This window comes from Trichomycterus rosablanca, chromosome 2 (genome assembly GCF_030014385.1).
Source record: "Trichomycterus rosablanca isolate fTriRos1 chromosome 2, fTriRos1.hap1, whole genome shotgun sequence".
NCBI lineage: Eukaryota > Metazoa > Chordata > Actinopteri > Siluriformes > Trichomycteridae > Trichomycterus > Trichomycterus rosablanca.
In genome coordinates, this window is record NC_085989.1 from 3907847 (window position 1) to 3928303 (window position 20457).

At 38.1% G+C, this 20457-nt stretch overlaps 2 protein-coding genes across 6 annotated transcripts; one reads left to right on the forward strand and one right to left on the reverse strand.

The window, feature by feature from the left end:
• Positions 1-469: 469 nt before the first annotated feature.
• On the reverse strand, positions 470-16927 carry ppp1r10 (protein phosphatase 1, regulatory subunit 10). 4 transcript variants are annotated; one of them, XM_063010147.1, is made up of 19 exons: positions 16842-16927; positions 15580-15897; positions 8178-8290; positions 7991-8077; positions 7751-7886; positions 7603-7654; positions 7079-7165; positions 6820-6951; positions 6270-6375; positions 6025-6128; positions 5830-5933; positions 5563-5722; positions 5295-5435; positions 4951-5197; positions 4777-4852; positions 4466-4678; positions 4240-4381; positions 3572-3925; positions 470-2131 (listed from the first exon to the last, which is right to left on the reverse strand). In XM_063010147.1, exons 3-19 carry the CDS (start codon positions 8282-8284, stop codon positions 2007-2009), a joined length of 2373 nt encoding a protein of 790 aa, XP_062866217.1. In that variant the 5' UTR covers positions 8285-8290; positions 15580-15897; positions 16842-16927; the 3' UTR covers positions 470-2006. The 4 variants fall into 4 exon arrangements, with proteins under 4 accessions (XP_062866217.1, XP_062866211.1, XP_062866202.1 ...); XM_063010141.1 differs by lacking the exon at positions 16842-16927 and adding an exon at positions 16078-16151; XM_063010132.1 differs by lacking the exon at positions 16842-16927 and having other exon boundaries at positions 15580-16066.
• On the forward strand, positions 11871-20385 carry mrps18b (mitochondrial ribosomal protein S18B). 2 transcript variants are annotated; one of them, XM_063010156.1, is made up of 9 exons: positions 11871-11954; positions 17522-17605; positions 17693-17789; positions 17971-18133; positions 18214-18311; positions 19208-19276; positions 19385-19451; positions 19535-19594; positions 19888-20385. In XM_063010156.1, coding segments are annotated over exons 2-9 (753 nt in total). In that variant the 5' UTR covers positions 11871-11954; positions 17522-17603; the 3' UTR covers positions 20085-20385. The 2 variants fall into 2 exon arrangements, with proteins under 2 accessions (XP_062866226.1, XP_062866234.1); XM_063010164.1 differs by lacking the exon at positions 17522-17605 and having other exon boundaries at positions 11872-11954.
• Positions 20386-20457: the final 72 nt, after the last annotated feature.

The window sequence follows — 20457 nt, forward strand, 5'->3', positions numbered from 1 at the left end:
CATAAGGGTCTCAGTGGGCACAAGAGCAAAAAAAAAAAAAAAAAAAAAAAAAAGGCCTAAAACAGGAATAGTCTGGACACGGTTCCAATCCATCTCAGTGCACCTAGGATCAACCTGGTTCAGGGTGTAATCCTGTCTGGGTGGCAACAGACCCACTGTGATCCTGACCAAAGAGAAGCGGTTATTTTTTACAAACACTTTAATTAACACTACATGACTGCACTATAATCATTCCCATGATGTATTAATTTGATTGTTTTTAAGTTCTTTTTTCATTCTATGTACTGTGTTGCCAGTTCCTCTAGATTACTCCACGTTTGTGCACCCAGAATTCACGGCTGCATTTTTAAAGTAAGGACTTTTTGTTATGTTAGGCAAAAAACAATCAATCGCTGATTTACCTACACACAAACATGAGCAAAGAACTGAAAGAGTGCTCTTTTACAAATACATGTGACACTGATAGAAATAATTTTATAACATTTATTAATACACGTAGAAAAGAAATGTACAGATTTTAATATACACTAGACTCAAACAAATACACCTCATACGGATAGAGGCAAAAATATTTAAACTATCAAAAAGCAAAAAAATTAGTCCCACAAGAGACACAAAGGCCACTGTTTTCACAGAAAACATGTTGAATAATGTTGACCCAGAGTGGTTTCTGAGCGCCGCTGGGCTCAGTTCAGCATTGCCAGATGCAGAAAATACAGAATAAATTAGAGCTCGACTGTATGGACGTGTACACACAGTTTTATGAAATGACAGCATGAACACTGGCTGGGAAATGACCGTCTAATCATCTTGATTGTCACACATAAATACATAGATGGCCAGAAGTATGTGGGCAGCCCTCGGAGTTCACGTTTCATTCATAGATAGCTCCCGACCAAGTGGTAAATAAGAATTTGTGACAGAAAATGTATTTTACGCTGCCAATTTTGCGCGACGGCTTGAGGAAACACATGTTTCGGTGTAAAGGATCTTCGGTGGCTGACCTCAACACGCCTAAACACGCTAAAAAGAAATCAGAACATCATGGGAGGCCAGCATTAATGCTTGACCTCGCAGATGGTCACAAATTCCTACAGGCACATTTCAAAATGTAATAAAAAGCCTTCTCGGAACAGAGTTTTAGAAATCCGCAGAGTGGGAGCCAATGCAATACTTTTGCCCACGGTTTTGGAACGGGATGACCAGCTGGCTAACCGTTATGTGTCCACATACTTTTGACCATATAGTGTATGTACGTCCAAGGCAAAACGTTCAGCCATGTTCAAAAGTAAAAAAAAAAAATAATGATAATAATCACGTATATGATAATTCTGCATTTGAATTCAGTAGTGGATAATCATCTCTCTAATAACACTACAGGCAGGATAGTGCAGGCTCGATAGTTTTTTGGTAGTAGTAGAACCGGTGATGTGACAGTATACCACAGTGAATGAACCCCCACTTTATATCAGCGAGGCAAGCTGACTTTTAATTCAAAAGAAACACAGCCTGCGTCATAAATCGGAGAAGCATCACGTTCTCCTCTTCCAGTTCATAAAAACATCTGGTCAGACCTTCTGGCAACACATTCATCTTGAGGGTTTGTAGTGCCAAACACTTCATAGAGTATCAAAAGGGATAAAGTACCACTGAAAAATAATCCATCTCATGTATACCAGTGCAAAGACACAATAAGCAGTAATAGTGGTTACAAGGTGTGTGAGCACAGTCTTAAATCGGTGTAGCACACACACATAATGGCAAAAATATAGAATATCTACATCTCAATTTCAGGAAGAAGTCTGTGTTATTTCTGGTTCTTCCAGTATGTGTGTATTTACAGTTTGCCGTTTCCATAAAGACCAGCAAGTGTTGAGGTCTGGGTTTTTGATCAGGCTGCTCTAAACACAGATGTGGAATCACCGTTCCTTCTTGTTCTGAGGCTCATTAGGAGATCTACTGCCTCCCTGTGGATCGTTACAGTACAAACAGGTCCGAGCCAAAAGTTAATGCCCGTGCTGAGGGGGCAGAGGGGGCCCGTTTACCCCAGGATGGTAGAACGCACAGTTGCTCTCGTATCTGCAGTTTCCTTTCATCATGAAATGGCGACACACAGGCCGTTTTGACATGTCTAAAGAAACGAGAGAGAGAGAGAATGCAAAAATATGTTATATTTTAAATAATATCACATAAACAAGTATATAATATCAGTTATTGCTATACAGTTTGTTTGCTTATTAGGATTTTAACGTCATGTTTTACACTTTGGTTACATTCATGACAGGAACGGTAGTTACTCATTACACAAGATTCATCAGTTCACAAGGTTATATATCAAACACAGTCATGGACAATTTAGTGTCTCCAATTCACCTCACTTGCACGTCTTTGGACTGTGGGAGGAAAACCGGAGCACCCGGAGTAAACCCACGCAGGCACGGGGAGAACATGCAAACTCCGCACAGAAGGGACCCGGACCGCCCCAACTGGGGATCGAACCCCGGACCTTCTTGCCGTGAGGCGACAGTGCTACCCACCGAGCCGCCCTACAGTTGAAGATCCATGATTTATGCCAAGTTCACACTACACGACTTTCCAAGTGGTCAGGGCGCTGTACAGTTCACACTACACGACTGGATCTCCTGCACCCGGGAGTCTTTCAGGTCGGTGTATATTTCACACTACACGACTGATCTGCGATAGGGGGTTTCACACTACACCATCCATCACCAACTGGAATCGCAGACGAGCTTCTCTGGTCTCCTTTTTTTCTTCTTTTAAACAAAAACACAGGTGAGAAGTGACGAGGGTTTTAATGACACCACGTCCAAAAATGCACGTCAACAAGTAGCGAGCGATCAAAGTGTTTGTGGTCTGATGTGCAGCGTAAAATCAAAGAGGAAAAATAAATGAATCCGAGTGGATTTGGCAACACAAACAGTATATGGCTTGTTCTGCAGTAAAGTGGATGTTAATGAATAATTTTGTAATGCAGCGTGGGTGTTATGTTTCGTAGAGGACGATCAAATCAGAAATACTACGTGTGTGTGCCGGTGTATCCTGATATAAACTATATCCTCTCCTGCGTTTCCCCTCACGCCGTATCCTGCGTTCTCATTGGCTGTTCGACATGTCACTCATTCCCAGTTGCCCATCTGAGATCAGATATCTGACGTGCTAGAGAACTCGATCCGGTCGCCGAGCGGTCTGCGAGCCGGTCGGGTCGAGTTGTTGGATAGTTCACACTTAGCGACCGAGAGCCGAGAGTTTTGATCGCCGAGTGAACGCCGAGTTGCTCCCGACCCGGAAAATCAATCGCCGAGCGAAAATCAGGGCAAAAAAAATCGTGTAGTGTGAACTAGGCATTATAAGCATCAGCATAAACCATCTTGATTAAAAATCCACTGTTCATGTATATTATGTAATGTATAATATGTATATAATGTATGTATATGTAAAACAGGTTTGGCCGCTGGAGTATCACAGTGGTCTATTGCACCACTGCCGAGATTTGAACAGACCGATAACACTAACGGATTTAACAAAAACAACACACACGACGTGATCTTACCCCCCATGTTGTTGAGTCCCCCTCGTGGTCCCCCTCTCCCACCTCGTCCTCTGAAACCTTGATCTCCTCCCGCGCCTCTTCCTCGGCCGCGGTGAAAGTGCCCGCCCCGGTGCGGCCCTCCCCTCATGGGGTCGTCTCCCCAGTAGTTTCCGTTGTCCCCTCCCCTGCCCTGAGGACCAGGAGGAGGTCCCATCATACGCGGCCCTCCGCCGAAGGGGGGTCCGTGCCCGTGGGGAGGGGGAGGCGGCGGGTGGCCGAAATGAGGACCGACGGGTGGCTTGTTCGGTGGGAAGCCGCCGTTCATGGGCATCTGCATGTTCATCCCTGGACCCTGGCCATGCATACCTGGGTTCACTACGAAGAGAAGACACGAGCGGAGATGGTTAATTTCACCAGGCCACGCTGCATTCATGGCTGCACAATTAATCGTGATCCCAACTGTTGTGAAAATTTGAAGTTTGAATTGTCTGATGTTATGATTTTAATATTTAGGACAATAATCTACAATTTTAACACATAAAATGCAAACTAGGGATGTCGGTGCATAACTGGTAACCAGTAACCAATAAAGAAAACGCTTTATTTTGTTAATTTGCATCCCTAAGCAAGCACAACATGCTAAAATATATAAATTCCTTGTATGGCTGTGTTCAAACCATAATACTTACTTGGAGGACCGTTGCCCTGCTGGTTCTGGTTCTGATTCTGGTTCTGGTTCTGCTGCAGCGAACCCAGAAGCTGTTTGATCTTGTCAGAAAAGTCAGGCTGCTTAATCAGGTCCTCTGCTGACTGGTTGGCACCCTGCGCTCCCTAAAGAAAAACAAGAACGACATCTTAGTACACCGGAAGGAGCTAAAAGTGCAGAAAGAGACACTCCGTTGTCGGGTAACTCACCATGATGGAGCTGAGAAGTTCTTGGACATTGACGGCTGGGTTGTTAGCGGGAGGAGGGGTGCTGCCCTGATTCTGGGGGCTCCGATTGCTGTTCAGGTTACCCATGAGATTTGCAAGGACAGGGGGCAGTTTGGAGCCCTCCTGAGCTGAAGAAGCAGGGCCCGATGAAGATGTCTCGGTTTCCATGTCGCTGTCGTCCACCGTGGTGCTATCCTGGGGTCACCACGAAGAAAAAAAGCTTGATAAGAGATTTTGGCCTTAATGACTGTTTTAAGATAACTGATGCGATTGAAGTAGGCAAAGCTGCTTACCTCATCCAGAGGAATGAGACGAGGTGGCATAGGCTCATAGGACTCTGGATCCGGCTCATGGGGGCAATCCGGGACACTAAATAAATCGAAAACAACAATTTTAGACTTGGACATCACACCATCAGCGGTATCGAAATCAGATCGGTGGTATCTCCAGTACTGAGACGAGCATACCTCTCCTTGCTGAGAAAGATCTCCTGAAGGATGCCCATCTCTCGGTCCCTCTGGGTCAGCTTCTCGGTACTGTTGGAACCCGAAATAACCAGACAGCCTGTAAGGGTGAGAGGTCGTAGGGACGCCCACGGCACTCTCTCCTCCATGGTGTCGTGTGAGAGCTGGCGGGACATCTCGAACGTGTGCCTGTCCATCATTAGCTCCCGCTTGGCTGCCTCGCCAAAGTCTTTGATTTTGTTGACGTTAACTGGGAAGGAACAAGCAAAGAGCATGACGATTCATCACCTCATCATCCACCGCAAAGACGGGCACAGATCGCTAGAGGACGGTTCTCTCTTGCTTACCTCTTTCCGTCTCGTCCAGGTCGAAGTAGAAGTATTCCTTGAGCTGTTCTTCCTCGGCCCAGCGGACGCTCTTCTTTTTCTTGCCTTTCTTCGTCAGGCTTTCTTCCTCTTCTCGTGGCTCTGCGAGAGCATTGGGTTTATCTGTGTGGGGCAGACATGGTAGCACTTGTTAGATCATCCGTTTGATTGATCGATGCTCTATAGTTTATATTACATGTTACATTCTCTACTCTGAATGAAAATTAAGAAGAAATAGCAGTAAACTCACCGGTGTCCATAGGCTCTGGGTCCTCGGCAGGCACGGGTGTCCCTGGCGGCTCCCCGTCTTGAGGCTCATGTGGAGGAGTCTGAGATGCGGGAGCCTCGGGGGATGCCGGCTTGGCGTGCGTGCTCGAGTACGCCTGAGGCTTGCTCTCAAATAGACATGGCTGTTAAAAATAGAGCGGAGGAGAGCATTAGAGAAGGACAATCTGTAACGAAGGGCATTTTCTTTTATCGTTATGCTCCTTTTTAAAAATATCCCTCTCGATCATACCTTATTAGATGTAGGAGAAGCTACTTTAGGTTTCTTCTTCTTGATCTTGATGCCGGGCACTGGAGCAGAATTAAGAGCATCCAGAAAGCCTGGGCATTCCATAGCTAGTGTTCCACAGAGACAAACAATAGTTAGAAGACATCCATGCAGCCGGTATAACTAAGCAGTAAACCAACAGAAAATAAAACTGCTTACGTTGTGCAGGAATGAGCTTGACTTTTATGTCTTTGGTCGTGTTGGGAGTTATGTTCAGAGGCTTGTACTTCTTCTCAACAGGGGGCGCATCTGACGCAGCAGAGCTGGAAAACAATCATTCGAAATTGAAAGGTAAACTCTATGGTCATAAGAGGGCGCTTAAGTGCAACATTTGTAAATAACCAGTGCTGAACAGATGAATGGGCTTATTTTCCCCATTCATTACGAGTCAGGAGACAAATTACCTGGGCCTCTTCAGAACAGCAGGCTTAATGTTGTATTTGTCTCCAAGCTGGGGAATAGGAAGGGCTTTCTTGGCAGGAACTGGTGTAGGGCTCTCTATCTCCAAACCTATTAAAAGTAATTGATGGAAAAACATTCACTGAAGGGACCAAGGTGATAATACATGATATAAATCTAGATAAGTAAGAAAAATATATATATTTAAAATAAATAAATCACCCCTGGTATCAACTGACAGTGACTATCAAGACTAACAGTTTTAATAACCATGAATGTATATATACAACAATAATCAAAAAACAACCAATTTTTGAAACCTGATACTGAACATTTACAAACTGACTAAAGAATTAATGCAACAAGACAGCGATCTAATTCCATTAATAAAGTAATCGGATATGAACCTTGCGTCCGACACGACATGAAATCACTGGACTGTTTAACCTGACTAGTAACTGCACTCAAACACGATTAGCTCAAGTAACTAGTAGAAGTTCTAAGGCCTTTTTACAAGGCAAAGCTCTGTTATAATACTAAAGCTGGGGTACAGACCTGTGGAGCGGATCTTGGCATGACTGGGTGCATGGGCTTTTGGTTTCTCTTTCTTCTTTTCCTCGTCTGTCCCTTTTTCTGCGGCCTTGGCTTCGGGACGTACTTTAACCTCTTCCTTCTTCCGTTTCTTGTCTGAAAAAGCATTGTGATCACAGCGACTTAGAAATATGTCCCTATGTTTGACTCACATCACAACAAAGGCCGTCAGGACGTGACGAGATCTATAAGAAGGTAATAAGTAATGAAAAGAATGAATTACCATTGGGAGAGACTCCACTGGAGACGCTCTGAGACCGGATAATGGCCATCCAACCATCCACAAGTACTAAAGCAAGCTTCCTCAACTCTGTGAGATAAGCATATGCAAACAAGATCAATATTCAGTGTTTACTAATGTCTATTACATAACAAAAAACACACAAAAAGACTTTACATGACAAATGTCTTGACAGAATGCTTGATTTATTAGTGTACTTTGGACTAGGTTGGTGTTATTTTGTTTATGTAAGCTACCAACAGACCAAATATAACAAATGGAAAAATATTAACATTTTAAAAAGGCTATTATTGTGTGTGGACTTCTGCATGTCTATGTACAGCTTCGGCAGTATGCAGTGATACTGGTCAGCACTAGAGGTGGCTATAGGTTAATGACTGTGTCTATTCTTAATTAAGAGTCCAACCTTACAGGCTCTATCTCTAAACTGCACATTACAAATTACACACAAAGTCACATTATTTTGGCTTTACTAGAAAACTAGGTGATATTAAGAGTTTTCTTACCTTCCGTTTCACCACTCTTGCTCAGATGCTTCACCAGCTTTGCTGTATTGTTCTAAAACCAAAAAAAAAAAAGAGAAACTAATGAACATGCAGCTTTAATACAACTCCATATTGCATGTCTCACTTGGATCTTTTAGTAAAAATGTACCTGTTTGAGATGGTCCACAGTAAGGGGCAGTTTTTGCAAAGTAAGCAGAATGAGCTGCAGCATCGGTGTATTGTTGGTCGTCTTGGAGTAAGTCAGCCACGAGTTCAGCAGCTTGTAGCCTCCGACACGGATAAATCTGAAATTAAATAGAAGAGAAACATGTATTTCAGTTGTACTTTTACACATAGGGACAGGGTAGAGATTGTAAAGTTTACAGTGTAGAACTGTTTTCACACATACCTGTTTAGAATGTCGTGTGACTTGGTCTGCAGCAAGATGTTGAGGTACATGCATCGACTGACCATTTTATGGGAGGCCTTCATGAGGCTGTTTTAATTAAAAAAAAAATAACACAGTTGGTATCATAATAAACAAAATGTTTCCCGATTTGCATGGGGGCTTTACCAACAATGCTTTCATAGCTCACCTGAATACTTTGGCAACGCCCTCCAAGCTCCGGAGCTCTCCATCTTTGCCCAACAGAGACTCCACTCCTTTCAGCACCTCCCTGGGGTCCACTGGGCCCACTGCCATTATTGCCTACTCACACACAGAAAAAGGAGGGAAGAGAATAAATGCATTGATACACTCTGGCCAGGGGCATACAATGGTTGCTACTGTTAGTGAAGTTCATATCTGAGCATTATGCGAATTATTAAGGTTGTCTCATATGCCGAATAAAAGTAATTTTATAGAGAGCTCATTGAAACGAAACGCCACATAAAGGTTTAAAAATCAAATCCACAACCATCGAGTTTCCATGAAAAATTGGAATAAAATATAGAGTTACACAAAGTCCAGAACTAGTCAGGATTTACTAGTTAAATACCATTCATACTGAATCACACTACAAAAAAAGAAAAGCTGTTTGTCAAGCTGAGCTGTAAAACTGCACAAAGAGGCCTTGAGCCCAAAGTTAGTCACACTTCCAGATAAACAGCTTTTGAAAGAGAGAAGTCAGCAAAGATGCCCCGATGTGGCAGGTTGAGTCATGTGGCATACACGTAGATTTTTTTTAGGTTTTGTAAAATACACAAGCTGTTTCATGTGGTATATTTGTAATCCACAGGCCTCGACAGACTTTTTCGGTGAAATTTTTCGGTGACTTGGGTGTTAAAATACAACCCAAGGCTGCTGAAATATTCCAGCATGTAATAAACCTTGCAGATTAAATACAGCCTCTGTTGCTGACTTAAAGGACGGTTTAATAATGTACTTCATGTGTATTATTACTATGGAGCAGTAATGCAGATGATTCCAATGTTTACACTGATTGCAGAAACATTTCGGACCTATATTCGATTTATATAATCGAAAAGCTCTGTGTGATACATTAACCTAAATATTATTCGTACTACATTCTGTTGAGAGTCCCTATTATTTGGCGCATCTGGTCTGAAAAGCATCAAGTACCACAGAAATAATCATACAAAACTTGAGATGACTTTATTGCATCATCAGATGTGTCTCTCACCTGGTACCTGTGAGCAGGATGTGCTCTTAGTTATAGCCCTTTTCTTCCAAAGCAAGCACTGTGCAACATCAAGTATGATCTTGAATGAGTATACTGAACTAACAGGCCTGATCATTACAGTAAGCAATTATTATATACCTAAAAGTACTTCAAATTTATAAAATTGTCAATTTCATGGAGAAAAATACATTTCTTCATGAAATTGACATACAATCAAAAAGGAACTTAGGGTTAGGTTTTATTTTTTGTTCAAGTTTTGATCTAAACTCCCTCGTTTACAAAATAAACTAAATAAATGAAAAAGAAAAACCCTAGAAAAAAACTTCTTAAATCCTGGATCTTAAATTCAGAACATTAGGTGTTGTCGGACTTCACAGATTTTCAAACACACACACATTCACACTTGTTTTTAATCTCAAGAGAATACAGAACTAAATGTTTTGCCATAATCTTAAGTATTCACCATAAAAAGTAATTATATTAGTAGTAAGTGACCACCGGCGCAGCTTAAACTTTTTCACACATAAAAAACTAACATGCCTAAACTGCTTACAATTCAGATACTTGCTCATTATTAGCTTTAAAAACAAACAGAACCACCAAACAGCCGAGTAAAAAAACTCGTCAGTAAGTAAATAAGCTTTGCGCACGGAACTCAATATAAACTTGAATACCTGAACTGAGAGTGAACTATGAATACTCCACAGACATTAGTTTGTTATTCCTTAACCAATACATTTCATGTACAAATATGAACATACATACTTGCACTGTAAAATTTTAAATTCTTTTCATTTATTTATTTAGCTGTCATAAAATGTCGATGTTAATTATTTAAAACTAATATTAATGTATGAGCCACTACTGGAATTTTTCTGCAAATTTCAATGGACATTATTAATTGCCTAATTTTTTGTTCTAAAAAGCAAATTTCAAAATATATCCTACTATATTCACACGTGCCCATCTATTTATCCCCCCTCCCCCCCAATATATTAAATATCATTATATATTATTAGCAAATAAGCAGTCATTCTGAATTAAAATGTGCATTGGTTTGAAACACTAACACTTTGTTACTAATAACTGTACATGGTTAAATGTAAATGCTCACTACAGTTAACTGACATCTGTTCTATGGTGGAATCCATTTATATGGTCAAAACTGAGATTTAACATCCTTAATGTACGATGCTACATAATTATTGAAAATTAGAATTCACCATAAAATACTGCCTTTGGCTGTGGTAAGATTTTTCTATTTAAATAGACTAAAATTATAGCTAAAATTGAAAACTGACAGTAATTGGTACATTTCAAAGCAAGTGTACACTTAAATAGACTTTTGAAAAGAGGAATAGCTACTTATGGATAACATATATTATTGGAAATGGCTGTTTAATAACAGAGCCTAGAAAAAAATTCAAAATAATAATTTCCTTAAACCGTCAATAGAAAAAGCCGACATTACTATGCATTTTTCCCCTTTTAAATTATCAACCATACAGCTTGCCCTTACATTCATTCTTGGGAAATGGCATACTATTCTCTTCTTGTATGATTCAGACACAGTAATGTCATCGGTCCAGTTTTTATAGACTCGAGTCTCTGGGATTAATCAGCCATTATCTGAAAATACAAACTCACAAATATGACTGATACCAATTAAAACTAATGGGTTGATGCATAATAATAGTACAGATGCTGCATTAGATTATGTATTATCTTTTATGGGTCCGGTGACAAGGTGATCACAAATGAAACAAAAAAAGTCTTAACTTTAAAACCTATGAAAATTAGAAAAGTAAATGTAATTGTTGCCAAGGTCCATGGACGTATTAGAGAAAAACAAAGCCTTTGATGAAACACTGCCAACTACTTATGTAACTCACAGTACAGAAAAACGAATATACATATAAAAATTAAGGTGTTAGGGTTTTATATCACTTTACATTTATTTAGATACAAGTTACAGAGTCCTTTCCATGCATGAATTGATGTAGCCATTTGATGGGTGTATCAAGTCGTTAATACCATTTGCCCTACAGGAAAAGCTCACAAGAACTGGACAACTGATGCAGTGTCTCACTAATAGCTAGTTTAATAAATACAAACCTAACTACATAAAGTATGATGATATGTGTACATACTAAACTTAAATATAACTAAACATGACCCTATCTGGAAAGAATAAAAGAGATGATTAAATTTAACTGCACATAACATTAAAATTTTAATTATTTTAGGGTTTACTGAGCTGTCCATAACATGTTTATAGGAGAAGTTTCAGGTAAAAAGGCTGGAAATTAAAAAATATATATATATAAACTAACAGGAGTAATTCTATTGGCTTCTTACACACAGTATATAAACTTACAGACGTGAAAAAGGCTTCAGTAAACTAGTCATATAGATGCAGTAATTAAGTACACGCTTTGTGAATGTGTTTGGGTAAAGTGTTATATAAGATAATGTGTAAAATAATAATAATAAAGTATAATATATTATTGGTTGTGTTCAGTGAGCAGCACCTGAGAGATCAGTGTGATAAATAAGGAGATGTGGGGGTGGAGCTACAGAGTGGGAGGCCCCGCCCACAGACTCACTGTACTTTAAATCTCTCCCTCAGCTGCTCAGTCAAAGCAGAACGAAGCAGCTCCACCAACACCGAAACAACCGGTCATAACAAGAAACAGATTAATATCTAATACTTTCGAGGTAAATTTCGAGGTAAATATATTTAATATAATATTACAGCATGCAACATTTTACAATCGGTTCTAAATAATACTGTCGGTGTGATTGTTTCCCGAGGACGAATAAAAATAACGTTTCTTTACTCTGTCATTTGTGATCTGTCATGAGAGAAATCAGGTTTGGTCTTACCGGTGAAAGCTGAAGTTTTAATAGTCTCTGTATCGACCTCCTTTACATGGTACATTACACACAACTCCTGAAAATGTCACAACAGTAAACACAGGGAACTAAAGTGATAAAGCTATGGGATTGAATGGGTTAAACACATGCCAAAATACTATTAACTTAAAGAGTCACGACCCTTCCCTAATGTATTTGTGTTTACATATGATCTATGATCTATGTGTACACACAATCCCTAGTCTACAGTGTTTTAAGTGCCAACTACTAAACACAGAAAACTGTGTATAATTTCCTATCTGCTTGTGATTTGATCATACGGTCCATAATAATAAACCTTAGGTGGATTAACCATAACAATCACCGCAAGTCCTAATATCAAAAGTAAACAAAGTAAATTTAATGGGAAAAGTCAAGTCCTGTAAGAGCTAAATGAAAAAAAATATGCCGCCCCCACCCAAAAAAAAAAAATCACAAAAAGTTGTATCCCTACCCAAGTGTATTAATTCCCAATTATCATCTGCTTGTGATCTGATCCTACAGACCCTCGCAACACGAGTCCAAAATAAACCCATAGTGGACAAACCAATACAATCACTGCAAGTCTTAAAACTGTCCACACCCAAGTCCACCCTTTTACAAAAAGAAAATTCCTGCAAAGGATCAACAAAGTATCTATCTATCTATCTATCTAAGGGTTAAAAGCAGAGGATACTATAGTACTTATCAGTTGGGTAGAAATTACTGTAAAAAAAAAAGCCAATTCAATGTTAAAACAAAAACAGGGAAATATGGTAGTATGGAAAACATGGAAATACCAAAGTATCAACCAAAACAAACTTTCTAAATGTCAAAAATGTTAATCTGTGGGATTAACACTATACCCCACTAATTTACCTGTTAAAATCCCATTCCCAAAATATACAACACGTTGAAATTATGCAAAACAATTCTGCTAAAGCCACGTAATGGCACTGATCGTTTTCTGCATGTAGTGCCGTAAGTATTAAAAGCAAGAGGAGACTATAGTACTGATCAGTTGTTTAAAAAAAAACCTAGAAATTACTGTAAAAAAGCCAATTAAATGTTAAACCAACCTTGATGCTGGGATTAACACTGTGCCCCACTAATACAAAAAAAATCGCCTTCACTATAAAACATGTGAAAATTATGCAAACCAATCTTGCAAAATCCAGTTAATGGCACTAATTCTAATTTTCTGCATGTAGTGTCATAAGTATAACAAGCAAGAGGAGACTATAGTGCTGATCAGTTAGGCAACAAAACTAGAACTAGAAAAAGCCAATTCAATGGTAAAACAAAAACAGGGAAATATGGTAGTATGGAAAATATGGAAATACCAAAAAAAAAAAAGTATCAACCAAAACAAACTTTCTAAAATGTCAAAAAATGTTAATCAGTGGGATTAACACTATACCCCACTAATTTAACTGTTAAAATCCCATTGCCAAAATAAAAAAAATCATCTTCACTCTAAAACATGTTAAAATTATGCAAAACAATCTTGTGAAATCCAGTCAATGGAACTAATCATTTTTTGTAGTGTCTTATATTAAAATCAAGGAGACTATAGTGCTGATCAGTTAGGGTTAGGGTTAAAAATTGAAATTACTGTAAAAAAAAAAAAAAGCCAATTTTATGTTAAAACAAAAACAAGAAAATATGGTAGTACGGAAAAATCTAAGTATCAACCAAAACAAACTTTCTAAAATGTCAAAAAATGTCAATCAGTGGGATTAACACTATACCCCACTAATTTAACTGTTAAATTCCTACTCCCAAAATATACAACACGTTGAAATTATGCAAAACATAGTGCCGTAAGTATTAAAAGCAAGAGGAGACTATAGTGCTGATCAGTTGGGTAACAAAACTAAAAATATGGAAATACCAAAGTATCAACCAAAACAAACCTTCTAAAATGTAAAAAAAATTTAATCAGTAGGATTAACACTATACCCCACTAATTTACCTGTTAAATTCCTACTCCCAAAATATAACTCGAATACAACACGTTACAATTATGCAAAACAATTCTGCTAAAGCCAATTAATGGCACTGATCATTTTCTGCATGTAGTGCCGTAAGTATTAAAAGCAAGAGGAGACTATAGTGCTGATCAGTTGCGCAACAAAACTAGAACTAGAAAAAGCCAATTCAATGGTAAAATAAAAACAGGAAAATATAACTCGAATACAACACGTTGAAATTATGCAAAACAATTCTGCTAAAGGCACCGAATGGCACTGATCATTTTTTGTATGTAGGGTTTTAAGTATTAAAAGCAAGAGGAGACTATAGTACTGATCAGTTGGGTAACAAAGCTAGAAATTATTGTAAAAGAGCCAATTCAATGTTAAAACAAAAACAGGGAAATATGGTAGTATGGAAAATATGGAAATACCAAAGTATCAACCAAAACAACCTTCTAAAATGTCAAAAATGTTAATCTGTGAGATTAACACTATGCCCCACTAATGTAACTGTTAAATTCTCATTCCCAAAATATAACTCGCATTCACTCGAATACAACATGTTGAAATTATGCAAAACAATCCTACTAAATCGAGTCTGTGTAACTGATCATGTTTCTATATAAAGGGGAGTTATTGTGGCTTCGGAAAGCGTCCGACTCCCTCAAGTCGGATCTGTTGATCTGACCCCGCCCACTTTCCGTTAACCGCTTCATGTCGGAACGAACCTGATGAAGAAGCTCGAGCGCCATATTGACTACCAAAAAACAACCTCGAATATTCATCACTTCAACGTGAACAACCGAACAAATTCACCACAAACTCAAACGGGCAACTCGCGTCGAACAAATAAAAAAAATGAAGTTCTATCTGGTTGGGATAGAAGATAGAGCCACAAGACAAGAATCCGAACCAGCCATTGCCTGCGCTACTCCTGAAAAAAGGACAACCTATCCGCCATGTTGACACCGAAACTACGCACAAACATCACGTCCGAATCACTTGATCTGTTTTTATAAGAAAACACTTTCTAGAAGGTTTATTTACACAAGGCAAGCTGGACAAGATTGCTGCATTTTATCCCCTTAAATATTATAACCATATACACGTATCCAAAGACGACGGTGCAACCTTTATGGGCAGATTGCGTCGATGTTCCAATGAGCTCTCCTTTCAAAAAGAATAAAGCACAAGTTCATGATTATCCTGCGGCAATCTTTATGAACAGATTGCTTATGATCAATATATATTCAATTATTAATTATAGTCTCACACACAAAGAAGCAGGACTTGTAGCCGCTGCTCTTTGTAATGTGAGCTCATACACTAACAGCTTATTCATGCCCTTATCCTTATTTATCTGACTTACCATTTTATCGTTATTTTTAAAAAAAGACAAACGGTCTGATCAACGGTTAAAATTTCCAATGTTCAAATTGGCTTGAAAATTTGTAAGTAAACACTATTTGAAAGTCAACACTTACTATTTATAACTCCTCTGCGTCTCGTGTAGCTATTAATTATTATTGTGCTTTAAACAGCAACAATTTTCACAACAGTTTTAGACAAACTCGACTGTCATGACTAATATCATTATGGCTGGAAGAAAAACGGACTTATGGGCGGGATTATGGTGGCTAGAATTCTAGCTTTTCCTTCTTGGAGCAAAAAAAAAAAACAGAAGTTGCAGTAATCAAATGTCCGTTACTCGAGCTGAAAAAATGTTTGGTTTGGGGGGTATGATCTTCATACACAGTTGAAAAAAATCCTCGACGCTTCGAGATCTTCACTTCGCTTCAGACCTGAAACAAAGCAAATGAGCAGAAGACCGTAAGATAAACTAAAATCTCCAAGAAAAAAACACAAATTTGGATACTTTAGTCATAAAATAAAAACTGCAACCGAATTTGAGCCGAAAAAAATCAAGAATAAAGACGAAATCCGTTTAAAATTGCGAAGACCTGTTTCAGTGTGTCACTTACCTCAAACAAATCCAGGAATGTTCGAGAAGGGTGGGTCAGACTTTATATACTGATGACGCTTTTTACGTCATTTGACTTCACGAGAACGCGCATTTTAGGGCGTTCACAGTCACGCATGCGCACTAAATCGAAACGACCTTTTGTTCAAGGACAAACAGCCCATCCCCCAACTGCGTGTCCTATTGAACCACGTGTTATTGTTCATAAAGGAGTTGTAATATCGCTTAATAACACTTACTTCATGATTAGATGTATAATCTAACAATTATATATGTTAAACTTATGTTTTATGATTTATTTGTGTTTGACCCACAGAGTTGATGCAGGTTATTATGTGATAAAGAAACATGTCATTGTTCTGCTACCATCTGGTACCATTTTTAACAATGAGGTTATAACATACATGCGTGTGTAAGGACATGTGTCACAGCAGTCTTGGGATTTTAATGATTTCTGTGTAAATAAAGAAGTGACAACAAACTTTTTGTCAAAAATGATAATTCATTCATAATATTGTTGGTGATTTTCTAAAATTTGCAAAAAATCTGCAGGGTTAACATGTACATACACCAACTAAGATTATTGATTTGATGGTGTAGAAAGTTCTTTAAATGTCATTGAACGTTGTAAATTACCTCCTAATTCATTGATAGTGATTACATACAACTGACTTTTCTGGCACCAAAATGGGACTAGTTTGACCACATTGTTATTACATATGTATTAGTTTTTTGCCTGGTTAAAAAAAAATTAAACCATGTCACCTTATTTGTCCAGATGGTTAGATGTATTCCAGGGATTGCCAAAAACAGGTCTAGCATAAATTACAAGCTTTAGGAACACGGGTGGTACAGTCCACAGTAAAGCAAACATTATACCATTATGAGCTTAGAGGTTGCTGAGCAGGAAATAAGCTTTTGCATTTAAAGACCATGCAGGATTAGTAAGGTCCATTAAAAAATGTACAGAGGAAAAATCCCCTTTGTGTTTTGTTTTTTTGTTGTTGTTTTTTGAATTACATTAAATTTAGTTAAATATATTTGATGTATACAATACAAACGGTCACTTATATAGATGTAGCTTGTAGAATAAATGGGCCCAAGTCAGTTGACCCACTCACAAATGCTGCAACAGACTCTATTTTGATTAAAACCCCAATGTATTTGCAAAGAGAAACATTTAATTTATTTAACATTTAAATTTATTTAAATAATTGAATTACTTTTTTTAAAGTTTTTTACGTTTTTAAAAATGTTATTTAATTAAAAGTAAATGGTGAGAATGGCTTTTGTACATTGGTGTATTTTGCTACAGAATTTCAGCATTTAAATTTAGGTATTTTTAAAGCACATACAAATGCAATGTGTATTTTCTAGAGGCAAGAAATACTTAGGAATCATTCATATTTTAAAATTGCCTTTAATTTATTTAATTTTGACTACAGAGATTTGTACAGGTAGCTGCAAAAACATAATTGTAAAAAGACGTGGACTCGGAGTCGGTTCTTTAATTCCAGGCTTTAAGAAATGTGAGTCAACTCCAACATTTAGATTCATAAATTGAATCGACTCTTCCCTTATTCAGCATGCTCTCTGTGATTTCATTGCTAACCTAGGGCACACTTGAACAAAATGGCGGCTTCCATACAGAGCATCGTAAGAACAGCTTGTCGCATCTCTTCAGTAGTTTTACACAGAACCCAACAAGCCCAGGTTTGTTTTATTAAGATATATTATAGATTTATTAACGCCTGTTGTGCGTTGCTGTAACTTTAGTGTAGGTAATGCAGCGTTCATTAGGTATAAGGTGCATAGTATCAGAGCAAGGTTATCTAGTACACTGTAGTTGTGTTTTGCCATTTAGGACTAATAACAAGTGTTATTTATATTGCAGAAAGTTCATAATGGAGTCAGGGTGCTGTTCGTCTCACCAAATGTGCGACACTTCTTTAGTTCTGCTAAATTGAGCTCATCTGATGGAGTTGCTGGTGTTCTTGATCCTGTGGAAACTCATTCCCGTTATAAAGACAGACCATGGGAGTATTTAGAAAGTGAAGGTACTGCTTAATCTGATTCTCTTTTATGTTTTTTATGTTTTCTTTTAGTAAATGTACATGTTTGTGTGTGTGTGTTATAGAGTACATAGAACGCTATGGATCCAAACCTGTATGGGCAGACTACAGAAGAAACCATAAAGGGGGTATACCACCACAAAAGACTAGAAAGACCTGCATTGTATGTAACTGCTTCTATAAAATATTAATATGTATTATAAATTTTGCATAACAAATAATAATAAATCTAAGTTACTGACATGCACAGGAGCGTAGGAAGGCAGTATGACAGCATTTTTCATGATATTTTAATTGGTTTCCTGTACCCAGACCCCAAACTAAACAATTCCTGAATTAATCTGAATAAATTTTTCACTAATAAAATACTTCTTGGCCCTATGTTAGAAATAGGGTAACCATGTGTCCAGGCTATGTTGTGGCTTAAATATTTAATAAACCATCTACAAATTGCTGTAGTGGAAATCTGGTGATCTTAGTGGGAAGTGCAATTGTTACCATTTAAGCTCAAATATGGGCAACACAGTGGCTAAGTGGCTAAGTAGCACTGTCGCCTCACAGCGAGAAGGTCCTGGGTTCAATCCCCAGATGGGGTGATCCGGGTCCTTTCTGTGTGGAGTTTGCATGTTCTCCCTGTGTCTGCGTGGGTTTCCTCCCACAGTCCAAAGACATGCAAGTGAGGTAAATTGTAGACACTAAATTGTCCATGACTGTGTTTGATATAACCTTGTGAACTGATGAATCTTGTGTAATGAGTAACTACCGTTCCTGTCATGAATGTAACCAAAGTGTAAAACATGACGGTAAAATCCTAATAAACAAACGAGCTCAAATATAACATGACGTTAAAATCCCAATAAACAAACAAGCTCAAGTATTGCTTGGAATCTCCTGCTACTGGGGCACCACACTAAGGGTACATGTTTTGTGTGCATGTTCTTTTGAGATAACTCACTTAGGGTACATAAGATATATATAAAGCTTTATAAAAAGATCATATTAAAACAGTATTGGACTCTGGTTTGTTTACATTTATTTACTGGCCTTTTTATATAACAGAGAGGAGAGAAGATTTGCGGTAACCCCTGTCCAATCTGCCGTGATCCAAACCTCATTATCGATCATCAGGTTTGCACATATGTTATCTCATGATATATCAGTCTGATTTATGTGTTCGACATATCAGCTTTGATCACCACATGCATTGTTAAAACTGATTATTCGTTCCGTTTGCAGAACTTTAACCTGCTACAGCAGTTTATAAGCCCTCATTCAGGAATTGTGTACGATCCTACTCGCACTGGTAACGCCATATGTTTTGTCTCCACCTATCATTTCTCACAAAATTTTTTATATTAAGATAATGTGCTATTTTAATTTCTACAGGTGTTTGTATAAAGCAACAGAAAATACTTAACAAGGCGATCGAAACTGCAAGAGAACACGGTAAGAAAGCTTAACAATGGCATATGGGTCAGTTATTTTTATAATGGTAATTAAAACACTTACACTTGAAGTAAACATAGTGCAGCAGTTTGGGGGCAGTGTTCTTTTACACCATGGGTAAAAGATAAATCTGTTATTAAAAATATATAGTTTTTACAATAATTTCCTTAGTATTGTTAGAAATCAAAGTGACATGCAATACCAAGTCCAAATATTTCACACCATGTCTTTGACTTATGTCTGTATTGCTCATGTGTAGAATGTATAAGTGAAGGAATTTCTTGTTTTTTTAGGTTTGATTCCTTCCCAGCTACCTGTTGTGGACTTTTCTGGAGAGGATTTCTCAAACTCCCATGGTGCAGTTGGGTGTACACCTATGCCACCTTCATATACCCATGGTGAACCGTGGTACAACTGGTACAGTGATATAACACCAGATGAACGGGAACTGGCTCGAGTGAAGAAGATCTACAAAGCCTACCTGAAGTAGAAAACAATCTTTTTGTTGCACATTTGATTAGGTTATTTATGGACAGAATAAATCATGGATTGTAAAAGATCTGTCAAACTGTATTAATCCAGGACTGAAGTTGGTATGTTGGGAAAACTTGGTCTGCTTTGGAGTAAAAATATTCAAATGTGAGACTGAACATACTGACTATAAAAGATGTATCATTAATGGCATACACAGTGATCTTTAATAAACGACTCAGTGCTTACTGAGGAACAAATGTACCTATATTATATCCATTACCACATAGTAAACCATTATTTTACTTCGTTATTATTCATTGTGACTAATGTGTATATTTTGTGTCAGAAATTTACATAAAGCAACTTAATTTCTTCTTTGTTCCTTAGTC

Bases quoted from the DNA above. Each gene is read 5' to 3' on its own strand.
- mrps18b (XM_063010156.1), top strand. The intron at 18,134-18,213 runs GTACTGCTTAAT...TGTGTGTTATAG, and splicing joins GGAGTATTTAGAAAGTGAAG to AGTACATAGAACGCTATGGA. The intron at 19,277-19,384 runs GTTTGCACATAT...TTCCGTTTGCAG, and splicing joins ACCTCATTATCGATCATCAG to AACTTTAACCTGCTACAGCA.
- ppp1r10 (XM_063010124.1), bottom strand. The intron at 8,078-8,177 runs GTGAGCTATGAA...TAATTAAAACAG, and splicing joins GGCGTTGCCAAAGTATTCAG to CCTCATGAAGGCCTCCCATA. The intron at 6,129-6,269 runs GTAATTTGTCTC...ATTGTTTTCCAG, and splicing joins GCTGTTCTGAAGAGGCCCAG to CTCTGCTGCGTCAGATGCGC.